This window comes from Pogonomyrmex barbatus, unplaced genomic scaffold (assembly GCF_055798465.1).
Source record: "Pogonomyrmex barbatus isolate J1 unplaced genomic scaffold, ASM5579846v1 scaffold1, whole genome shotgun sequence".
NCBI lineage: Eukaryota > Metazoa > Arthropoda > Insecta > Hymenoptera > Formicidae > Pogonomyrmex > Pogonomyrmex barbatus.
In genome coordinates, this window is record NW_028297098.1 from 4189873 (window position 1) to 4215791 (window position 25919).

The following is a 25919-nucleotide window of genomic DNA, read 5'->3' on the forward strand; positions in this document are numbered from 1 at the left end:
GTAAACGAGATTAATATCGCATACACGAGAAAGAAATTGGAAACATGCAGTTGCACGATACATGCGGAGAAGCGAGAATTAACCAATCGGTAAACTGAATATTTTTCAATCGATTTTATTGAAAATAATACAACAAAATGTCTCATAATAATATAATAATAATAATAATAATAATAATAAGAATATAATAATAATTAAAAATAATTAATAATTATAGATACGTACTGTTCTCTACTCGATATCTAGATAATCGCCTTAAAACATTGTTTAAATAATATTATCATCGTCATTTTAATCAATGTAATAATAAAATAATAATAATAAAGGTAATAAAGTTAATAATAATAATTATTATTATATCATAGAATAATGTATCAATAAACAAACTTAATAGGCTAATTACTCGTTAATCATTCGTCATCGTTCTCGATCGCTATCAATGGATCTTTTACTTTACCTAGTCATTAATAATGGATAATGTAATTAATTAATTCATTAATTAAATTACACGTTGCTTGGATATGCACATAGAGATATAAAGTCGTTTTTTGGTCCCACCTAACTGCAAACGTTATATTCATACAATTTTTTTTTTGTGTGTATCGCTTGGATCGCTTTACATGTGTATGCGTGTGTATCATTACGTTTGTGTGCACGTGTTGCAAATAACTACTGTCCCGCTATCGGTAAAGCTGTCGTTTCTCTATTTCCCTTTGTCCCCCCTCCCCCTCCCACCCTACCCCACCCCTGTATCCGTATTCCGAAATAGTCTATCGCGTATACACATGAACATTGCGTGTGCGAGTGTGTACATTCAAATCGTATCTCGTGGAACGCGTTGACAGGGTGTCCCCGAAAAACGGTACCGCGAAGAATGATAAACGAAAAAAAAAAAAAAAAAAAAAAACGAACAATATAAAAAGGAGAAAAAAATGAAAGAACGAAAATCCCGTACCGAAAGTTAAATACACGTTCATACCGTTTAATAAAATATACATACACACACATATATATATATATTATTTATATATATATATATATATGTACATATATATATATATATATATCGCGATTATATGTATACATATCGCTTTTCTCGTGCCCCGTGCCCGCTGTTAATTTCGCGTTTTGCTTTTCCACCCTCCCCTCCCAGTCTCGGTGGTGCTTTTTCCGCGCGTCTTCCTTCCCACGTCCCACCTTTCCCTTTGCGAATATCCCTTTTGTTATCACTGGGGACAAGCCTCACGTCGTCGGAACACGTTCTCCTCCCTCGCGCTATTACTACCCCCGTCTTACAACTGGCATTGCGTACCATTTCTCCTTCCGCACTTGGCTTTTAAAGTACGCTTAAGTTTACCTAATAACATTATACTCTCACTAGATACATCGCCGTGCGAGGGCAGACGACGTCTCAACATTGACAATATCTCGATCCTTCCGACGCACGTCAACCCTCGACGAGAGGTATTTCTTTTTTTTTTTTTTCCTTATCTCTTCTCTACTTATCCTCTTTTCCGCTTGTACAGCCAATTAAAATGATTTTTCGCGGGACCGACACGCCTCCGGTCGCCGAATAAACCTAATTAATCTTTCTTATTAAGGCTATGCCGCGCAATTTCTCGCAATTTGCAATTTCTCGCACGAATACTGGTTTATATCAGTCTCATGTTTCTTCCGCCGAGCCCGGTCAAGCCGACGGAGCGTCTACGTTCCCACGGAACACCTCCGAGGGATCGCGGGAAGGCGCCGCCGACTCTTCGTCGTCGGCGCCACGCACTCAGACCAGACTCCGCGTATTTAATGTAATGCCAGTTGTACGCTTCTTTCCCGGAGACGACGCTCTTCTTTTCGCAAGGAAAACGTGCGCTTGCAGAATTATTCGCTAGATCAGGCGCTCGGCCTCCTTTGGCGTCCTAATTCATCTTAATCACACGATAATTAACAATAACAATTACAATAAGTCGCGCGCTGCGCGAAAACGCATTTTTGTCCATTGGTCTCCGTCGCTCGTACTTTCAAAATTTTATTTCCTTTCTTTTATTCCCTTTCTGTAATCGCAAATTTCTTACACAATTACGATTTAACTTAATTTCTTCATAGATTAAGAGAAATTTTTATATAAAAGATCTAATAAAAGTTACGTTTTAATAAAATATTAAATCTTTTCTTGTGCGATTTATTATAAAAATAAAAATATAATTATTTTTACTAAAAGTTCTAAAAGCGCAACATCAATTTAATTTGAAGTTAAATAGTAAGAAAAAAATACAAGCGAATTAATGCCAGTTAGGATTCTTTGAAGAAGATACGAGCGATTGTTTTTGTATTGTCTAATTCTCATTTCATCGCACGAACAATGACGTTTACGGCTTCTTCTATTTCTCCAAATAAAATTCGAGAACTCAACACGTGGTCGGGAGGAGAAGAAGGGGGGGATGAATTGACTCGGGTCGGTTTTCGACGCAACCGTATTAATTACAGTTGTGGAATTATAAAGCAATCGCGCCATCCACGGACTAGTAACGAACTCACACGCAACGATCAACAACGTCAAAGCAAATTTACATCGCGGCGTCGCGTAAACGTTACACGGTCGCATTTACTACTAATTTCGCCTCTCGGCGGAATCCCCGAAATCGGGTGAGCGCACGTTTTCCCTCTCGTCTCTCCCATGCCGAGCTCTCGCGAGCGAAGCGGCGCGAAGCGAAGCGACTTTGAACGGGAAAGATTTTCACCGTGCCCTCCGTTCTGCGAGGATTCCAATCCTCTTGTCAGAAGATAAGGAATCCTTTCTGAGGGCCTTCTCTGATCTCGAAAACGTTCAAATCCCAAATTCGTCAAGATCGCGCCGCGTCTCTCGTTCAGCCCCCGTATAATCCATCTCATCGTATCGTTAACATACTTCAAATAGTAATATACCTCACAACCATTTTGACAACAATCAACCGTCAACAAAAGAGCGTTCCTACCTCAAAGAACCTTCAAAAGGTGCGCCACCCAGCCAGCGTCGACCTCCGGCGAGACACTTCCGATTTTGCATCTCCTTTTGATTTGCCGACCGGAAGATGGCCGAATTCTCCCTCTTCGTCGATGGCCGGAAATCGAGCTTGCCGGCTGACGTATCACATGTTCGAAAACTACGAACCACGTACGCATCGCGATCGTTTCGCCACTCTCGCATTCATTCACAGATCGCACAACAAAATGCCCTTTGATTTCTTTTATTTATTTATTTTTTTTTTTTTCGTCGATCTCGCTTTCGTCTTCCGCGTACTTTCTCTCTTTCTTTCTGCTTTCTTCTCTCTTTCGCTCTCATTCTCACGTTCGCTCTTCAAAATTTCGCTCGCGAGTACATTTCATACAACGTCATATTCGTCGCACGAAAGACGCTCGAAGGACGCTTCTTACATGAAATTTGTTTTATCGTAATTTCGCACATTGTTACAGATTTTTGCTCCTTATTGTACCAAATTCTCGTGGACGAGAAAAAACATCAGCAGCAAAAACTACATATCTAATGCAACGAAGTGGAAAATTATCGATAATAATTCGACGTTTAGTTTAAAGATCTAAATAACGCATTTGAACGATTAGATTTTACATCTTTTTTTCTTTTTACGTCAAATTTGATTATTAAAAAAAATTTAATTAAAACGCGCTTTCGGTAATAATCGATCGGAATGTATCTTCGATAGCATTTTAATATTCTCCGATAATAATATGGAGATTGAGACTGCATGGGCTTCAGCTTCCAATAGCTAAAACCTGGATATCAGGATAATTTTTTTTTTTTTTGCATATAGCCGTATTGGAAAACGCTGTGTTCGATTTCCATGTGCGTTTAAAAGGCTCGAGGATCGCGTCGAGTTAATAATATCAATCACGATGACTGCAAGCGGAAGGATAGTCATATTTCAGATTTCCACATCACGCGTGATTGCTATTTAATTCCTGAGAGTGAACCGCGTATTAATAGAAATGTTTTCTTTTTTGCCTTTTTTTCTTTTCGTCGGAAACCGATAACGCGATGCTTTCTGATTAAATCGGATATTTCGATTTCGTATTTAACAATTAACAGTATCAACAATCCTTGGTCTTCAATTGGTTTATCGCGCGGTGCCAGATTGGCTCGCTCCTCTAAAATTGATCGCGGTCCAATTAGTAGCAGACGACCGCCGATGAATTTCCACTTCGCCACGCCTCGTCAATTATTACTCGCCTAATTCTCCCCGCGAACGTCCTTCCTCAATCGCATCTTGTCGCACGAAATGCGCACCGTTTTCTTCGCCCGGCATCGATTCTCCGTCGAATTAACATCGTCGATTCGCACATAAATATCCTTCCTCGAGCTATATCCTTTCGGTACAATGGCGGATTTACCGATAAACGAGCTTAACGATCCTAAAGTACCTCGGATATTACGTTTCAATAAAGTAATATCGTTATCATCGTAAAAATATTACGCCGTAACAATCGCGTAAAAATATCGTGAAATTTTGATTAAGATATCATATTTATTATTAATATTTTTATAATAGAATATTCATTGTTGCGCAATTCCGCGAAAAAAGGAGTTTCTATAATTAACAAAGTTAATTTGGTTTTAATTCTCTGAAATTGCAAATCCGCTATTGTTTCCGATGAACGGAGATCGAGACCGTCTCGATCGTCGACGATGCGATCGACGAAAATGAATCGTCGTCCCCTGTCGAACGTTCAAACAAAGTCATAACGAAAATAACACTACTAATTATACGCTTTAAAAACGATATATTGTAATTACATCATATTACGTTTGTGTACGTCAACTCGATTCCAAAATTGCTCTCGCCCGGCACATGTACGTGTGTACCTCCTATTCCTGTTCCTTGATCGAGCAGCGATCGAACAGCGATACGGTTCTTTATATAAGATTAGATTCTCATGTGATAGATACGATAAAAATGTAATATCTACGTTTGCATGATGATTCGCGCGAAGGATACGAATTCTCCTGTATCTATACATAAGAAAGAAAAAAATCGCCACATCCATTAAAATAATGCCAATTTCGATCTCTGCTCGTGACTATCTCGTTCCATCGAAAAACGATCAGTACATTAATTTGCAAATACGTTGTTTTAGCTGTCTCGTACGCGTGTTATGTCGCGTATGCGTGTGTGTGTGTGTGTGTGTGTGTGTGTGCGCGCGCGCGCGCGTGTGTACGTGTGTATGTATAGGCGTGTCGGAATGCCCTATGATGTCTCGCGATCGATGCCGTGTTTCCTCCGTCTTGCACTGTCTTTTACGGAACGTGAGTAAGGAAAAGCTTTCGGGCCGGAAGGAGAAAGTGCAAGGGATACACGGCTACGTGCCATGCACTTGCATCTCTTGTCGATACCGCATTTAATCGACCGACCTCCAGAGGAGCCCTTAGATAAACCTGTCGCACTGTCGTTGAGCGATGAGATAATATAATCGTCGACGAGATCACGAATGACACGTATGCTTACGTAATCGCGTACGTATGGGTGTGTCGCAGTGTGTGTATGTATACGTATATGTACACACGTATGTGTATATACGATAAACGACAGCGCCTACCGCAATAAGAATGACTGATAAACGATATACAATCGCGATCTAAACAATAAATAGCGACACGTATTTCAAGGATCGTGTATTACATGTATGTATGTACGTACGTGATGTGTGTGTGTGTGTGTGTGTGTGTGTGTGTGTGTGTGTATGTGTGTATGGCTTTGTGTGTATATGATTTCGTATATATAGTATATATGCATATCTATATACCGCGTTAGACGCGCCTTAAATTTCTTCCTTCCGGTACGAAACGATAATATATAACTGTAAAATCCATGTAGAATATAAAAAATATTCTCTCGCCGCCTCTATCTAACTATATGAAACGCTGCACTAAGACTGTATACTTCGTTACGAACGTATATGCGCGTTATGTGTGTATACCCGCGTGTTCGCGCTCGTAAATGTGTGTAAATACGCGGTGTGTGTGTGTGTGTGTGTGTGTGTGTGTGTGTGTGTGTGTTGTGAGAAGCATGTGTGTATGGTCATGTTGCTTTACGTACGATTTTCCTTTTCAAGCTTACGGGAAAAGTGTTTACGTCTAAACAGGGTGGTGGGTTGGATCGAGGCACATCGTCGGATCGAGATCTCTCAATTCTCATCGCCACATCTTGATTAATCCTTCATCGCACGTTTCTCTCTTAGTACAAATATCAAATACCTTTTTAATTTTGATTTAGCAATACATTGTAATTTTTCATGCGACCGTATTGTCTAAATTTTGTAACGTACTCGCGTACCGATCGTCGCAAATTGCTCTCGTACGATGTAACTATAAAAGCAATCCTTTCGCGATCATTTGGCATTCGATGACTCTATTAATGATACACCGATTTCGCATTTGCTATATCGCGTTAATTTACAATCAAGACAACAATTATCACAGCGGTGCCAATTACATCGATAAGATTATAAGCTCTCAAAGTAAAACGTCTATAAATAAGACACTTATCGTGATAATCTAGTGAAAATCGAAAGCCAGTGGCAACTCGACTTTTGTTATATTTTTATACTACTGTCGAGACGCTCTATTCTATTTGCGCGCTTGATGAAAACTTCCTTTTTAAGCTGGTAACATTACAATTTATCTCGAGTCGAGAGAAATGTTCGATCCTCGATACGCCTCGGACTTAGCTCGGGTACCTTAATAACTAGAAGATACATCGTTTAAATCAAAAGGGGGAGAAAATCCGGGACGAGGGTGTCCGGGGAAGGGGATAGGGGCGGGGAAATCGAGGGTAGAGCGTAAAGGTCAATCGAGCATCGGGTGCTCGATCGAGAAGGTACGAAGGTACGCGATTGAGCGCTACGGGATACGCTTTATTATCCCGCTTGCGCTGTTGTGTTGTTGTTGTTGTACTTGACGAACGATCACGAAGGGACACGAGAACAAAGAAGTAAGGTACAAAAAAAGACGCGTTGTTAAACGTTACGTCGGCGGGCTGTAACTGACCCGCTCACTACTGCCACCGTTGTAGAGAACCCGGGTCCTCCCACGAGGGGTTGAATCGGGAGGGCTGAGGGGTTGCATGGGGTTGAGGGAGTGCTTCGCTTAAGAAACAAGCTTCCGCCGTGCTGGATACAACGATAAAAATGATGGTGCCCGAAAGGCGCGCGCTCGATAGCGCCCGCGGTGTTTTTACGCGATAAGACTGGCTCTGCTGCTTGATTAGCTGGGGATTAATTAACGCCCTGTTTAATGGGGTGCCCTGGTGGCCGAATCATCGAAAGGTCGACGACCACCGCGTTAGCGACTATCACGATCGATCCCAAGATTGCGTTCTTCCGCCCTCGACAAAAGGCGCGCTTGAAAACGAAGGGAAGTGCAATAAGTAAGATTCGATCGGCGTAACAGAGAGAATTAATGTTCCCGACCGCTTCTTTCCGATTAATAATCGATCTCAGACGTCATATTGGGGAATTTTATCGCTAACGCGGTCGACACGGCATTTCGAAGATCCAGACGATTGTTGTGCCTTCAAAACATCTATCGTGTTACATGGATCGTTTGAGGAGCAAAACAATGGATAATGTACATGGCGGCTATTAATTGTACGATCGGCATTTCGATGTAATGAGCATGCTGACATTTAGAATGATTGCAGAACGACGAAAATTAGCAATTCGCCTTCGCAAGTGCGTCGTCGACTGAATATAAATCTAAATCTTCTTAAAACTGATTCGTGTTTCGTACTGTGTTCCTCTCGTCAATAACGACGGTAATGTAGTCCTGGAACATCGAGATCAATATTCGAAACGCCAGTCGTAGATAGCCGCGTGAGAAGTTTGTTAACACTTCTGCGAATAGATAATCATACGATCATCATCGTTGAGTATTTAACGTAGGATCGTAGATGATTAAAACAGATTTCTAAGCGTGTCCTTGCCTATGAAGAAGAATCGGTCCGATCGACCGGAGCTATTAAAACGTGTTTCTCAATTTACAGAAAAACGTATATACGTCTATGCGGTATGTACAAATATGATTCGCGCAATCTATATACAACCAAATTAGAATTACGATTTATTTAACGTTAGGTCACATCGCAGTAAAGCAGCGTGGATCTGTAGCTTGATAGGCTCCCTCTATCGTCAATATTCACTATTGATTTAAATAAATGCCTAAAAGACGTCAAAAAGTCGTCTTTCAGATATTCCTTCGAGGTTTTTTTTCATCTTTTTTTCATCAAACATCTTTCGGAGCGTTCTGTGATTCGACTAATGTCATCCACACCAGAATACTCTGAGTTCTGAAGTATATTCACCGTTGTGAATATACTTATACTGATCTTGATTTAAAATTTATGTTTTTCGTAGGATTTTTTATCTTGCTTCGCGTTGATTCTAACGATTTTCCTAACAAAATCAACGGGCGCCATTCGCTATGACCTGAGAGAGAGCTGTAAGATTTCGCTTACACGGTCTTTCCTATTTCCTTCATTCCGATATCTCGGAAGACACGCGTTTTTATGATGCCATTGCCACATTGTCGCCCATTAAGCACAACGTGCTTTCCATGCAGCTGCCAGGAAATTTGTTCTTCGCGGAAGAGCAACGTGTGTAAACGAAGAGGAGTAAAGGTATTTTCGCGGGACGCGCAATCGAAGACCGCAGACCGTCGTTCTATACGTTCAATACGAAACAGTTCAATGACTAAACGGATCCCACACACGTAAACGTTATTCTAATTGCGGTTGTTCGCGCATCGACGTTACGAAAACGGGAAAGTGTGTCGATTGACGCTGGATTACGGTACAGCAGCCTGTGTGGTTTTTGTATACATCGAGGCACCGAGATGACAAACGGACGAGAAAAAGACGAAAAAATGTCGATGTAACGCGGGAATTCGCGGTCTACACCTCCGCTGGAATGGATCTACGTAATCTTCTACACAGCCGCACGATCTGTCCATCGACCTCCCGGTGATCACGCAGATTTGCTCGAGAGCGAGTTACTGGAGAGTTTAAAAAAACGCAATGGAATGATTGTGGAATGACGAAAGATCCGGGAACGATGGGAGATCGATAACCGATGCCGTTCGAACAAAAATTGATTCTCAGCGAGGCTGAGAGTTCGTGAAAAAGATCAAGACTCGAATGTTATGAAGATAATTTATGAAGATCATAGAGTGTCAAGAAATATCTATAGATTTCCAGAAATATAATGATTACGCTTTCTTATTTCGCCTTCCTTCTCCATCTGCATCCTTCGTTTTGCGTTACATGATTTTTCGGTTCTCCATTATGGCCACGTGATCGTTACATTTATGAACACATGTTTTTTGATTGTTGCTGCGGATATTCAATAATATCGGCTTCATGCACAAAGTATTTTTTTTAATAAAGATATTAAAATCTTGGCAAACTATAAATTTTTGATAAAAGAAATTTTATTTGTATAAAAAATGAATATTTAACTTCGCAATGGCTGTAATACTTATACACGTCATAATATCTTTAATTTTGATAATTTTCATTGAACGTGATATTTAAAAGATCTTTGAAAGTTGTTACGTATTCGAATATGTTTTCGATTTTTTTATTTGATTTCCAGCGCGTGTTACATTTTGTTCCAGTCTGAATAGATCAATAAACGTAAAGTCCAAAAATAGATTTTCGAAAGATCACGTCAATGTTCGCGTAAGGAGTGATTTTAGTGGAACGATGGCACTTTCGAAATGTCTAGAATAGCCAAACTCAACGATAAAGTTTATGAAAGAAAAGTAAGAAACAGCGAATTGTGCAATTGTATCAAAAAAGTTGAAAAATTGATATATTATGATATATTATTCAAAAAGCAAACCAGAGAAAAAACTACAGAAATTGTATCTTTTTTTATCATATTAATGCTTCATTTCTTTCAAATGCACTATCTGATACACAATTTTCTGTTGTACATAATTATCTTTCTCACCTATCGAAATACGATTGTTCAAGTTTTTCATAAACGATGATAAAGATGATGCAATATGACAAAAAAAAGAGGAGTTCTCAAAAAATAGTAAGTAAGTGGAATTGATTGTAATAATCCTGTGGGATATTTAATGATACTAATAATATGTAACGATGGTGATAATGATGATGAGGATAATGAGGATGATGAGAATTGACGAAGTTGAGAATGATAATGGGTGATGTCGGTCAACTATTGTCGTCAGCGAATATTCGATCCCCGCATATGCATGCATACATACATATGTATGTCGTAATAAGTAAGTCGTATGCACGTTATCTGTTGGTTTTGCATTTGACGCACGCGATCCGGCAAACCGCCCACGAATCTCTGCGCGAGCGCGCACATGTACGCGCCTGCATTTGTGTACGTTGGGTATCCTCGTCGCGCGATTTTGCGTTATAATCGCGTACGTGATTATTTCAGTAATACCCGCGCATGTATATACGTATACAGTTTCAATTCGTTTCTTTTATTTTCAAATCGCACGTGTATGTATATACGTAATAATTTTCAATATATATATATATATATATATTTTCAATATATATATATATATATATATATATATATATATATATATTGAAATGAATATATATATGAATGAATATATATATATATATATATATATATATATATATATATTGAAATGAATATATATATGAATGAATATATATATATATATATATTGATATATATATATATATATATATATATATATATCAATATATCTGTTACGATTATCATTTTGTTACTCAGGCCTACGTGTATATGTATCACTGTTGCGTTACGTTCGACGATGTATGTAAGGATGCGCAGCGTTCGTATTTTTGTATCTGTCTGCCTCGTTGTTCGTGTAAAGTTGCAATCCATAATCGTACGAGCACGCACTTCCGGACGCACGCTCGTGTACTTATGCACACATCCGTATATGCACGCACCAATCTCTCGCCTTCACAACAATAATCACGTAACAATATATATGATAATGATAATGATGATGGTAATCACTCCCCGGTACCAATCGCTATCGCGACGGCAATTAATACGTAGCGTAATCAATGAACCAGTTCGTGAATGTGCTTACTCCTACGTCTACTTAATTATACAATCATAATGATAATCATCATAATTACTCGTATGCTTGCTCCGGATTTATCATCGCCGATCGACAAATAGATTTCTTTATAGCGCCGATATATGCCCTAACGTAATCGATCGGAAGAGAAACACGGCACGGCGTTGCTCTTTTCCCGGCTGCAAGAGATCGGAGATAATCGATTCGTCTGCCGTCTTGAAATTCTCCCTTCGAGATATGCTGAATCGCACGATCAAGAGGCTTTGTTATTACAACGAAATGCAGAAACAAGAGCAAAAAATATAATATTCTGAATAAATCGTCTGATTAAACTTTCGTTGAAGAGTGACCCAATCGAATGCCGTACATAATAAATGAATTGCAACAAGATAAAAATATTCGTTTAACAAGAATCTTTTTTTCGACTTGAGAATATTTCTGGTGTGTCCCCAAAGCTTTTTTTCATGTTAATTTAATAAACGTCTCTGCGTCATTTTTATTCCACTTATTCAGCTGTCTGATGCCCAATATACAATATTTTAGTTGTCTGATGTCCTATGTATAATACTGCAGTTAATGGATGAATTATCAAATGTTTCACAAAACCAATTTAAACTAGAATTTCTAAATTTTATAACAATACTAAATCACATGATACATTATTCTCATATCATTTAGTCCATCTCGAAATATATCAAAGATTTCGACTTTTCAGAAGTGACCAATGAATAATAGTTTCGTTTATTCTTTTGTCTATCCTCGAGAAAAATGTCAAATCGAAAAATATTTTTACGTAAAACGAAAATCTAATAACAGCATAAAATTGGGACATGTGGGAAAATTATAGGATTATCGGACAAAGATTCTATTTAAATACGGCGATGAGCAAGTAATCAAAGTGAGCTTTTAAATTCTGCAAATGTAACTTTCGGCATAAAGATTCTTAACTGCAAAGTGGGCAACGAAAGCTCCCGTATGTATATAAAAAACACACAAAGGACGCCTGTTTCTCGTTAAAATTAGCATTCCCTCATTTTCCCATCGAGCCTTTCCTGGGAACCTATCAACCCTTACGCGAATACTTCACGCCATTCGCTTCAAGCTTCTCCCCGCTGCTTTACGACGATCACCTCGGTACTGTTTAACCTCGCGTACCCCTAACTTCGCGTTAGCATCTTTTTAATTTTTCTTAAGAGCATATAAAAAGTCGTGTGGCACATTGACGGTTGGAATGTATTTTGTCTTCATTAATTTATAATAAGAATCATAATAATTAATAATAGTAGTAATATAGTACTTTTTTTCGGTGTTATTAATAATATTGTTTTAATATTGTATCGTTTAATAATAATAATAATAATAATAATCATAAGAATCATAATAATAATAATTAATATATTTTATATATAATATACCTTTCTGTTTATACTATAGTAGTTTGTTTCCTCTGCACTTATTTATATTCTGCACTGACTGCGGGTTTTGATTTGTGGGAAACTTCGTTCGGCCTCGCGACGTCGCGATCGACGATGATTCGTGTCGGGTGTCGCGCTTGATTTTTCGACAGAAAGATCCGACGTTCCTTCGTCCCGTTGTCCCTATCGCGATCGCGCGATGGTTTCCCCGAGTAAACGTTCGAACGTTTGTCGGGTGTGTCTGCCGAGTGTCCGCGATCCCCGACGTGTCTGCGATCGCGAGATCACCGCGGGATCGTCGATCGCGTTTTCCGTCGATCCACCCCGAGAAAGTCGACCGATCGCGACTCGAGGCCGAAACGATCCTTGTTTTTTTTTTTTTGCATTGCTCTTCGTGGCATCTGCATTAGCGTAAATCACTGCTGGATATATGTATATGACGTAGTGACTTTTAGTAATCTGTACTTGTTATTTTTTTTTTTTCGTTTTCCTATTTTCTTTGCTTTGCCGCGCGGCGACCGTTGCGGGCGTCGCGATCGCCGCGTGTAAAACGTGGCCGCGGACGCCACGCGATCGCCGCTGCGTGCCCTGATGCTGAGAGAAATGTCTATTGTTGCCTGTAGTGTGTACATGTTGTTGCCGGTTGTTTGTTTGTTTGTTTTTTTTTTTTTTTTTTATTTTTGCTTTGCTCGCTGGGCACCGGGCGAGTATCCAGCCCGGTGCGCGCACGGGCGCGACAACCCGATCCAGGATCGACAATTGCTCCGATTGATCACGAACGCCCGTGCGTCGCGCTTTCGATCTCTAATCTACCGATTGGACCCGATTCGAGGCTCCGTATCTGTCTCCAAGGACCAAGCGGATGTCTCGAAGTAGAACAAACGGTAAATCAATTGTTACAACGAACAATGCAATTAATCGCTTCAACTATTGAATTCCCGTTGGATTACCCGATACCGAGAACACCCCTCTCCGCCGTCCCCGTCAACCGATCGGTATTTCCTCGTGATATGCTCCGTTATCGATTGGTCGTGCTAATCGTCGCGCGTATCTATAGCGATCTTCGCGGCTCGCGTCTGTCGGCAATCACGGCAATGTCGATCCCGTCTCGGCGGCCCGTCTGTTACTGTAAGGAGACGACTGGTATCGGGAGGCTGTTGCAATGTTGCTGTAGCTGTAATGTTAGAGAGCAGACTGCGTGTACTGTTATTTCTGGTATGCTGTTTCGCGTGTCGCCGAGTATGCGAATGCGGCCGGGGGGGAGGGGGGGAATTAGCTGAGGGTGAAAGCTGTAATAAGAGCGTAGGGTTGCGCGGAGGTTTCCCGTTGTAAGGGTTGTCGGGGTGGTGCGGAGGAAGGGGCTCGGGAACCTTCCGAGGATCGGATGCTTAGTTTCCTTAATTCACCTTTCCCTCGATTATAGTCACTTTTCTTAATTAACCGTTAAAACCATTGTTGCCCGTAGAGGAGACCCGACCTGGCTGCCCTTCGAGTTCATCTTCGCCGAGACCGAGCCAGCGTAAGACACGCGCGAGACGAGGGAACTTTCGCGTTTTTCTCTCAGCGTGTGCGTATGTGTGTGTCTTTTGATTGATTTATTACCGGTGATTCAGCGTACTTGGTCCGTAAACTAATTGGTCGTACTTTGAAGCTCTCCGGCGTATTCAGGTCTGCGACGTTTTGGTACTAACATTTGATTAGAGTACCGACGATCGATTTTCCGATATGTAACTCGAGTTTATTAATTTTTCACGCGCTTTCCCGCTCACGTTTCCTACTTTTCAAATAATGCAAATATCAAAAGTTTATTAAAATTTGTCTGAAGATCGAAACGTTTCCGAAACATCTTTTTTTAAGTTTGTCAATTGATTCGTTATATATATTTATTTATATATATATATTTTTTTTTTGTAAAATTAATGATTTTTTTGTAACAAAAATGAAAGTAGAAATATTTGGACAAATTTAACAAACTAGTTGAGAATATTCAGGATGATTAAAGAGAAATTTGTTTCTTCGACAGTATCGGCACTCGTCGTCGACAAAAAAGTTCTTATCTCGACGTGACTCGGCTTATCACGATCTTGGCGATTTGCACAGTCAGGCCGGGTCTGGCAATAGTGATAGTATATAGAAAAGAACACGATATATAAACAACCAAAGCGCCAAACTACGAGTACCATCGATGCTAGCTGCGTAGTACCAGCGCCATTTACCTAATCGCTACTAGTCGAAAAATCTAGGCTGAATCGGTGCCGGAAATGATCGCCTCCGAGCCCTTTGGCGAGAATGAGATCTGCGACTGTCAAAAACGGGATTTCACCGTTTTCATCTAATTTTATCGATAATTACGGATTCATCAAAAATTAAAAACTATTCTACGAATTAAGATTTATCAATAGAACAATTTCAATTTGATTAGCATCGATGAGAAGTCATGAGGATGATATTAATATAATAGTAACTTTTATTCTTTAAAATTGATTAAATGCAGGAAATGAATTTTTTATAGCCGTTGCGCATACGTAATCCAATTATCGCACAAAGAATTATCGCGCTATTTTACGAGATTTTATTTCCTGCAATTCGGAAAATAGAAATAATTTATGTTCATCTTACCCGATTAAAAACGCAAAAAGAGCAATGGAATTTTGACTTTGACATCTCGGGAGTATCCAAATAGTACGGAAACAAACTAGAAAAAGACGAAAATATACAATCTCGCGAAGAGCTCGTTTATTTCGAGCTGTCGCGAGTCGCACTCAGAGATACTCTCGACGGTCGCGATACGAGGGAGCTTTTCGCCTTCTTCGCGGCCCTCGGAGACGAGATCTCGGCACCGGTTTCCCCATGTTGCCATTCTCGCGTTCAAATCTTCCGACTTGTTCGTCGTATATCTATCTACCCTATCTACGATACGATGTGTCCGTCGTCCGACGTCGAGACGACAGCGGCGATTCGCCCAGTTGAACACAATTCGGTCGGTGCACTGTTGTCTCTTTATTTTTCCCCTTAATTTATTTTACGGTCTCCAACACGCGTGCGGTCGATCAACGTATACGATGCTGCTCGCTCGCCGAGCTTTTTTATGCTTTTAGAGTCGCTTCATGACTGGAAAAAGCTTATAGATTATTAAAGCCGATCAGGAAGGTACCGAGTCCTCGACCGACAACGCAGGAGACTTTTCGATTTACTACATTGGTTCAGGCGAACTCGCGTGGACTTGCCGGGCTCATCAACGTACGGATCTTCCTTTATTAAAGGAGTTAAGAAATCCAAAATTACATAATTATCGTCGATCACTTATATTTTCTATTAATTCTTCTTAATCTTTTTTCATAACGACTCTTCACGATTATTTTTTCACGATATTTTATATTCAAAAATTTTATAAAAATCATAAATAAGTTATCTTTTCTTCAACGAAATAAATCAGATTATTATTGCATTTGTAAAATTAAAAAAGGATTCAACGTATTATTTTAAATAATTATTGTAGATTCGTGCGTGTAACATATATTTTTATAAAAAATAAACAATAATTATGTTATTATACATATGTCATTTTAATGGAAAGCTCAATTTCAATCGAATAAATCTTACTTTTTCAATCAAATAAATATTCTTTTGTCAATTAGAAAACTGTTAAGTAAATTTCAATCAAGCATATATTTCGTATTATTTCTTATATATTCTTCATGATTATTTCATTCGGAAACTCATTTTTAAACAATCAATAACTGTACATGATCATTCTATAACTGATATTTTTCCAAACAGAAAACGCAATCTGGAAATATTATGAAAATATCATTAATTTATAATAATAAATACCACAGTTATGATAATGGCGATGATGATAAACATCAATCCCGAGGTAAAACTCATATGCAGTCTACACAGAGCAGTATCCTCATTATAAAATTCGATAGCATCAGAAAATAGGAACGCTATTTAAATTAAACACAAGATAATTTTTCATTATATTGTTATTTGAATTACATGCGCCTATTTCGTCAATTCTAAAGGAAGATCCGCAAGTAAGCGAGGAAGACCTTCTTTTTGTCGAATCGACGTCGGTCGCTTAATTGTGTACATATGTCTTTTGTGTGTGTGTGTGTGTGTGTGTGTGTGTGTGTGTGTGTGTGTGTGTGTGTGTGTGTGTGTCTAGTTTATATTTATGTATGCGTATATGTATGTGTGTCTGTGCGTGAAACTGTGTATCCTTATATGAATGACAGGCCAGCTCTTCGTTGATCACGAAAATCCCAACATTCGAGAATGCGCGTGAATTGAAAATAGAATTTAAAAAACGGTAACTTAGCGCGTAACAGCTCGTTTTACTCCATTTTTTTTCTCGACGTGTACGTGTATGCGCGTATTCCATGCGCACACGCGTGTGTATGTATACGTGTATGTGTATGCGTATGTACTTAATAAGTGAATGCGTGTCTGTGAGTGTGGATCCTGTTCGTGTACCTAATTGCACTTATTCGAAAAAACGGAACATAAGGTTGAACACAAGATGGCGGCCGGACGGCCCTGGAACGTATGTGTAGGTAATTATACCTTGTTTAATTTACTTTAATAAGAAATTCTATACATCGCTTTTGTCTCTATCGCGTTCGCTGTTATCGCCCCGGTCAAGCGCGCTCGAACTAAATCTGTTTGTTGCTACAATAATCTCATCTATTTTCGTTCGTGCTACTGTGCAAGTTGTAAAAACGTAACGTCATAACTTAGGCACAATTTGGAACTGTTTAGACCATTTTCACACGACTCCGTCTGCTGATGCCCATGTGTCTACCAATCGTGGAAACAAGATATTTCATTTGCACAATATGAAAGAATAATAATTAAATCGATAATTAAATCAAGATGAAAATAAAGAGAATGATTGTTAAAATCAAATCTTAATCTCTTCCAAACTAAATAACTTAGTTAGAATTTTACAATTACCAATAGTTTCTCTATTATTAAAACATGTATTTTGAGAAGTATATTTTCAGACATGTATTTTCTAATTTCACAAATTAGAAAAAAATTGAAATATTATCGAATATTTTTCTAATATTTACACCCATTTAAATTAACATATGTTATTTTATAAAATATATTTATATGTACATAAAATTTTTATTATTAAATTTTAAATTTCTGAACAAAGCTTTCTTCAAAAAAATACAATCAAGCTCCAGTTAAAAATATTTTCTTAAATATTAGTCTATTTAATTTCTAACGGATATATAATTAAATAATAATAATTAAATAAAATTTAATTTAATTTAAAATTTGAAGAAACAAGTCGCGAATATTTTTTCTTGTGCCCACGTTCGTAACACACAAGGCAAGGTTTCTCGCTGGAACCATACCAAACGTGACATTATTGTGAGGTAGCTGACATTGAGCCGTTTCAGGGCCAATCGGACCAAATCTTCCAGTTTTCTATTATCCATAGAATCGCGTCCGAATCCCATTCTACCTTCGCGCGATCAGAAAGAGCACGGGAGATTTTCACTCTTTCTCCTCTCCCTTCACAAAGTGGCGAACGAAGAAAGAGAACGAGTGAGAAGCCCTCCGTTTCTCTTGTTCTGCCGATCGAGGCGTTTTGCCGATGTGAAAGCGGAAAGAGCACGTGCACGAGAACGTAAAGAAGGTATGTAAATGAAAACGCAAAAACGGGAATCTTTGGACCCGACTTTCCGAGCGATGCCCGCCATCTTGGTCCCGTCTGACCACCGGTGTGGATCAACGTAATTTCGCGATCACGCTTCTTCTGTCTTCCTCTCTTTCTATTTATCTATCTATCTATCTCTCTCTCTCTCTCTCTCTCTCTCTTTCACTCTCTTTCTCTCGCTCTCTTTCTCTCCCTTTCTTTCCCTTACTTGCTCGTTTTGTCCCGTTAGTCCTCGGCCTTTGCCTTCTCTTACTCGTCTTACTTTGTCTTCGCACACCATAATTACAATAGTCTTTTTTCTTTTTATATATATATAATATATATAATATATATCCGTAATCTTATTACATATATACTAGCTGGTTACAATAATTTGTGAAAAATATACATCAAAATTTTGTTACTTTTTACATCACAGATATTTTAATATAATATATCATCTTTTAATTCTTAAAGATTTCTGTTCCTCCCCGTATAATCGACCAATCCGTCACTCGCCGGATTGTTTAGCGTATCGCCCGCGACAAAGGGAGGAACGACGGGATGTACAGACGCGAAGAATTAAAGAATTCTTTTGAATTCTCCGATCGCGAAGAACAAAATTATACTTTGAGGTATCTTTTATGCATACATTTTTTACTGCTTAGCAGTACAATAATTGCCGTATCTTTCAAAGACAAACAAAATTTGCAAAAGAACACAGCACAAATATCGAAAAGATACTATGAACAGCCATTTAAACGACGTCCTGATGCTTTGAATGTCTTCTAGATGCCTTTCATATTTCTTTTTAGATTTTTTGCATTTTTTTGCATTTTTTTCAGTTTTCTACCAAACTTTTTAGAATTAAACGAGAATTTTCATTGTAACGATGATGCATGGATGTAGATGCATACATAAAAGAAACCTTAACCTCGATATCTCAATAACAGAGAACGATACGATTTCGACGTGAAAGCAGTTTCCGTCGTGTCTTCGTCCCGCCGTTTCTCCCGGAAAGAAAAAAAAAAAACGAAAAGATCGACAGTACTTCAACAATCGCGTCTACAACGGTACCTGGCTAGCCTCGAGCCTTCTCTCATATCCCTTTCCTCGATCACGCGCGTAGCAAATTTCTAGAGAGAGAACGGGAATTCCTCCGTCGATTTTGCTAGAAGAAAGTCGCCAAAAAGATAGACAAATACCTCCCTCGATCGCCGTCAATGATCTCTCCCTTCTCGCGAGGAGGGACGAGATCTTCTCTCGCGTTTCATTAATTGCTCGTCCGAACGTCGCGATCGCGTTTTATCGCAAAATCGCACGGTGTTTCAATAAATATCACGCTAATGTGAGAATCCTTGACTTTACCGCGAGAGAAAAAGTTAACGTATATACGCGCGTAGTCTGTAGTTAGTCTAGACTGTTACGGCAGACATGTCGACGTGTCGTTGGGAGATCATTATGCGAACGTATCGTCAATTACGCCGTTACCGCGTTGATCATACTAATTGTCGCGACCTAATCGTCCCATCCTAAACTAAGCGGGCGAGCCTCACGCGTATTATTCTTCAGTCCGCGTCGTCGAAAATGTCGCTTTCTCGATTGTAACGTGCCTTGCACGATTAACGATTGATTTTTAGTACACAATACATTATAGCTTTATTACTTCCTTTTTAATAAATGTAGAAATAATTAATTTTTACATCTTTATAAAATATAGTTAATTGCTTTCAAAAAGATCCTCAATAAATTTACTTTTTAAATTATTATCTTATTCACAAATATTAATTCACTAAATTTCTAAAGAAATACAAAGAGATTCATTACCTAATCTTAATTTAACGCATTTTTAATTGCAAATTCCAATATATTATATTAACGTTACTCTCTTTTAAGCGGCAAATTTTCCTCTAACTAGAAAATATGTGTAAAATTATAGGTACCGATTGGATAACACATTCTATAGAGAGAAAATCACCAACAATTTGATCGTCATCTATATGCAGAATTTGATCCAATTACGATGGAATACGATGAAAAGGACAGGTATCCGTAGCAACTGCGAATTATTTTCGGCGACGTGGACGTCGAACGCGGATGGTCTCGTTTGTCCCACATTTGCTTGCGCGCTTTCCATCTTCCCTTGGTGTATCACTTTTTCTTTCGCAAAAAGAAGAAAACCGAAAGACGTACTGCGTTGCACCCGATGGATCGTGGAAATTTGAGATCCGCCGATTATAGACCGCACTAAACGTCGCGACGAAACATCATAACCGTAATTGAATTAACGACAATCATAATGTACGCACGTTTTACTATCATCCGCACGATAAATATCATTTTTTTTCACATCTAACGATAAATCTTTCGATAAAGGGTATCGGGCTTGAATTTCTGGGTGTGTCGATGATGCGAATTCGCAGGTATAGGATCGGGTGGGGGAGGGTGATAAGGGAGTAAGTGAGTTAGTGATCGGAACAAGTGTATAAACATATTTCCCTCCTTTTCGCATAATAATATGCCTGATGAACGTTTATAGAAAAAGACTTCGAGGCATCGAGGAATAGATCAGATCACACCGAGTGATTTATATACTTCATCGAGGGTGTGTCTGTGGGGAAATGAGGAATAGGTGAGGAATAAAGGGAAGAGAGAGATAGGCGGTGATGTGGTAGTGGACAGTTAAAAAGTGACTTAGCGGACACAGGGCGAAGGAAGGTTTAAATTTACGTTTACACACAATCATAATTAGCTTGCATTTCGCTTTGTTGCTGTTCAGCTTGTTTTTTTTTTTTTTTTAACCCTAAGGAGACCTTAACGTTTACACTCAATAACTTGTTTCCGCGTTTACGCGCGCTTCCTTTAAAGTTACATTATTCACGGTTTTTTTTTTTGCTTTAAATAGGGTAAATTTTAAGTTTAGTTCCAAAAAACACCGAGAGAGTAGCCTTGCCTATATGGTTTACTTTTTTCGTAGGTATAATTTTTTTTGCATTAATAAGGAATTTTTGCATTTTTAAAACACCGAACATACATGCCTTATACTTTATGTACAGCCTAGAGTCTTTCAGTCGTTACTTTTAAAGAGAGTCATGAGATGAGTGCGTGTGGATCATCCTTTTTCGTTTCTTGCTGCTCTATCTCCTTTTTTCCGTATTTATTCGCGTCGTTTTCCCGCGATTACGCTCGACTATGCGAGAAAAATAGGAAATCCTGGCTCGCACTACAGCACCATTTTAATTTCTTTGTCGCCGTTTTCTCGCGTTCGTCTGGCCTCCAATCCTTCCTACTTTGATTTTCGTCTCTGTCGATTTCGTCTTGGTCCAACGGCCTGCCTGCTATATTGACGAAATCGTCCTTTCATAGTAATTCTAACCACGGATCTCTCTGTGAAACCTAATTTTAATTGAAAGAGAGATAATTGTGCACGTTATTGTATTATCAGAGAAATAAAAAAAATTTCATCCCCTTTAATTGTATTACTTGGATACTTTTATAAAAATATTTCTGAAGAAAATATATACATATAAATTCCAATTAAAATTATCTACAGATTTCAAAATTATTTTCAATATATATGTAATTAAAATTAAAAATATTTCTAATTCCGAACGACGTGTTTATATTTTAGTTAAATAATCATTTTAATTTAATGTTAAAATTTCAGCATCGTATATCGACATTTGCACCAATTTATTATTTCTTACCACGTTATCGACTATATGGTAAAATTCAGACTTTCATAAAAATGTTGTCAAGAGTTTTTACTTGAATCGTATCCAAACTCTCGAGTATGTTTTCTATATCACAATTGCGAGCGTAATTGGACATGCATAATGAGTGGAATCCACGGAAAACTAAATAAGAGAGATGTGTGGCTGCTCAAAACGTCGATGTTCGTCATTCGATATTCGTATCGTCATTATTTCAAACCGGCGGCGGACGATCGAGACGCGCTTAAAGTCTGCCCAAAATCCGTCCCGACGCGTCACGATGAGTCTGCTAGTTTCTGAATGAATACATCGCTCACGGGAGTCGCAATGTATGAGAAACGAAAACAGAGATTAAAACATTTCTAAGTTTAGTGAGTCTTTTCCCTTGCGAAGAAACGATACAACACTGCCTCCGCTCGCGCTGCTGCACCTGGAGCCTCTTTTTTTCTCTTTTTTTTTCTCTCTCTCTTTCCCTCTACGCAGTAGAAAATTTGTATTCGTATCAAAAAGTGGGCGTCTCGCGCTTAAGAAAAACGTCTGCGCTTTCGGTATCGGAGAAACCGAATCGAGAGCCGGCGCGCGCGCACTGCAACAGTATCCTTTCCTTTCCTATCCCACGTTCTGATTTTGCGTTTGCATCTTTCTAATTCTGCCTGAGTTCGGACCGCGATTTAAATCCCATAGCGCGACGCCAAAGAATCGCGATCTTCGTAGTCGTAATTGCTCATCTACAAGAGAATTCTCGAAGAATTGTCTTTTTTATTCCTTAAACTTTGTTGCAAAACAGAAGATTAAAGCTAAATATAAAATAATTAAAGAAGAGGCTTTTGTATTACATTATTTTAACACTACTTCTAATACTTATAAAGTCCTAAAATAGAATTCTTTTACATTTTTTTTAATAAGAAAAACTCAAAGTGTATTTTACGCTTATTTAAAAGATACTATAAGATATTGCAAAATATTGGAATTTTTTTACGTCGTTCGTTATACATAAATCCTTCATAAGAAAAGAATTCGATAGATAGATAAATGTTACTACATCAATCGTTCCGATAAAAAGATCACTCGCAACTTTGAAAGCAATTTTCAACAACGAAGATCGCATTCCAGTATTTTCTGCATTCTTCCCATTTTCCTGTGTTCGTACCCGAAACGTGGGACGCGTTCATGTCGAACGCTTGGCCTCGAAACAATCGAGATTATAGAAATATTGTCGCCTCGTGAAAAAGAAAAACGTCACCTACGCGCGCCAACAAAAGCCTTGGCTCGTTCTCGCTTCGCACACGTTCGTAATGACCAAAAAATATATGTATATATAATATATTATTCCTTATATAATTATGTCGCTCCTTAGTTAAGTAGTGTTTAATAGTAGATAATAAGTTTTTTTTTCTTTTTGCATTAGATAGTTTTACACTCACAGAGGAAAAAATATGCTGTCGCGTCGGCGTTTTGTTCCATCGTTTGACCTTTCGTCGTCGTCCACCGATTGATAGTGGTAGCAGTAATTAATAATTGTAATAATAATCATCGAACGGCTAACATTTTGCGTTGCGTGTGCCCACGCGTGCATCACGACGTCGCGACGAACCTCCTTCGAGAGATGCCAGATCGTGGGACGAACTCGTATCGATCCCGAGTATCTCCGCGTTTATTGTAGAAATGAATTTTGCATTAGCATAAAATATCTCAGAATTCGCGATATAATTTGACGAAATTTGGTGCCGCAGCGCGAAGGTCTAAGGAGATCTCGGCTACGTCGTTGCAACGACACGTGCACGCGCGCAACGCCTAAATATCTCGTTATGTTCCCCATTTTTGTATACTCGCGTATATGTACTTATTCGTGTACATGATGTGGGCATGTGTTTTTTTTTATGTGTCAACTGTGTGTTGATACTTGTATGTAAGAGAGTCGCGTGGAATGTCGGGCTTGTAGAAACGCGGTCAGAATGGGTCCTTGCGTCGGCTAAAGCGTGTCGCGTGTGAATACTCGGCACGATGAACATGTCGCGTGTGTCTTTTATCCGTTTACGTTTTCGATACACTCCGGTGCGAAATGTACTTTCACCGTAGTTAAAAGGGTTTCCTGCACGCGCGCCTAATACCAAGTTGGCCGGACGGTGGCCAGCCGGACGCGGGTTCGTACGGCGGGTATAGCGCTAACTGGCGGAATTGCAGTGGGTTTATGATTGGTTGTGCTAGCAATTATGCATCGCCACTTTTTATTCTCCCCTTCTTGCACTGGACTTGCCTCGCAACGTTCGAGGTTTCTTCCGATTGAAATAGAGAGATCGTGGGGGAGCAGGAGGGGGTCGTGGGACAATCGGGGTACTATATCGCGTCGGCCACGTATCTGAGGATTCCCTTCGTCCCTGTGCTCGAAGCGATCATACAGCGCGAGTAGTTTTCTACTTCTTCTTACGTCGTCCCACTTGCCTGGCACATATGTAGACAAGATTGGGAAATTGAGCGAGCGCGAAGGGAAACCCCGTTCGCGGCGCGCAACAACGAGAAGGCGCACGGGTTCGGTGCGTGTGAGAGATCTGGGTGGGAATGTGGGCTTACTGTATATCGGGTCTTTTCTTTTGTTTACTGTACTCATAACTGTATACTTTACTGATAACTGATACTGACTTTCGTCTACTCTACGGAGTCCTCCATGCTGAGCGCGGTGCCGCGCTGCTCCGCTGCCGCCGGCTGCTGACTGTTGGTCGGCTCGCCGGATCTGCTGCTCGCGGTGTTGTAGCCCCTCTGCAGTTGAACGACCAGCCCGCTCACGGCAGCGTACTCCTTTTGTTGTTGCTGCGGCTGAGTTTTCTGGCTCGAATGATCTACTATAAGCTTACTATCACAGGCACTTTTTTTGTCAGTTGACGCGGCGTAGAGGTTGTGTAAGTCCGGGTAATGATTCAGCTGTGGTTGCTGCTGTTGTTGCTGTTGCAAACTCAGAGGCTGCTTCCGGTCGCGATCCTCCTGGCCGCCGTTGTGAACCTCGCGCTCTCTGCTGTTGCGATCGATCCTCGAGTCACGGGTGCTGTCCTCGTCCCTGCTACCCGCTCGGGAGATCGACAGAGGCGTCGGCGGTGACGTCAGCCGATCGCTGCCGTCCTCCGTACGACCCCTTTCCGATGGTGAGGGGCTGAGATCGACCGTAGGCACGCGCTCCGGTCTCTCTGGCACCATCCTGCCCGTTGGTCCTCGATAACTCTCGTCCTCGCTACTATCTTGCGCCACTCGCGGCAGTGGGGTCCTCCTTGAATTTCTGCAGAGCTGGTCGATCAGTGTCTTGCTGCTCATCGTTTCTGGATGTTGCGACGACGACTGCTGCTGGTTTCTTGCCTCCGCTATCGCCCGCTGGTCCCTTGGAATGCCTGTCTCGAGGCTCGACCTGATCAGATTGTCCAGAAAACTGCCGTTCGCCCCGGGCCCATCGTAAATGCTCTCCACCATATCGCGCGGCGCCTTTGCCATCGAAGCGCTTCGGGAGTTTGAAGTTCCGGCCGCGTCCGCCGTTCCGGATACGCCAACTCCATCTCGATCTCGTTGCTGGTGTTGTTGCTGTACCATCGTGGCGTTTCGTTGTTGCTCCTGCAGTCCGCGCATTCTCTGCGACGCGAAGTATTGTTCCGGAAGGATCGGAACGTTCGGCGCGCCACCCATAAACGGGGAGGGCATGAAGGGTGTCGGGTTCCAGAAGTTGAAGGGCCCGAACGGCAAGTGGGGCATGCCCTCCATGAATGGGGGCATTTTCAGTCCGTTCGGACCGGGTATACCGCCAGGCGGCGTGAACGGTTTTTGCGGCTTTAGCTGCGGCTTCTTATCGACGGCCGCAGTACCCGGCCGCATCGCCGCGACCGCCGCTGCCGCTGCCGCCGTCGTCGCGGTTTCCTTCGACTTGTCGTCTGGTTGCTTCTGGTCCCTACGAAAATGAGAAAAGACTAGAAACTCTAAACTCCTAATAATAAAGATTTTATGATATAATTCACGAGATATCTCTAATTAAAAAAAAAAATATCTCG

The 25919-nt window shown here is 40.1% G+C and overlaps 1 protein-coding gene across 6 annotated transcripts in view; it reads right to left on the reverse strand.

Moving 5' to 3' along the window:
- Positions 1-99: 99 nt before the first annotated feature.
- Eip93F (Ecdysone-induced protein 93F) overlaps positions 100-25919 on the reverse strand; it is a 105286-nt gene continuing 79466 nt past the window's right edge. For all 6 annotated transcript variants that reach the window (XM_089072161.1, XM_089072149.1, XM_089072138.1 and 3 more), the window contains one exon: positions 100-25819. In XM_089072161.1, the coding sequence (XP_088928287.1) occupies positions 24541-25819 (1279 nt within the window). In that variant the 3' untranslated portion in view covers positions 100-24540. The remainder of the gene's footprint in view (positions 25820-25919) is intronic.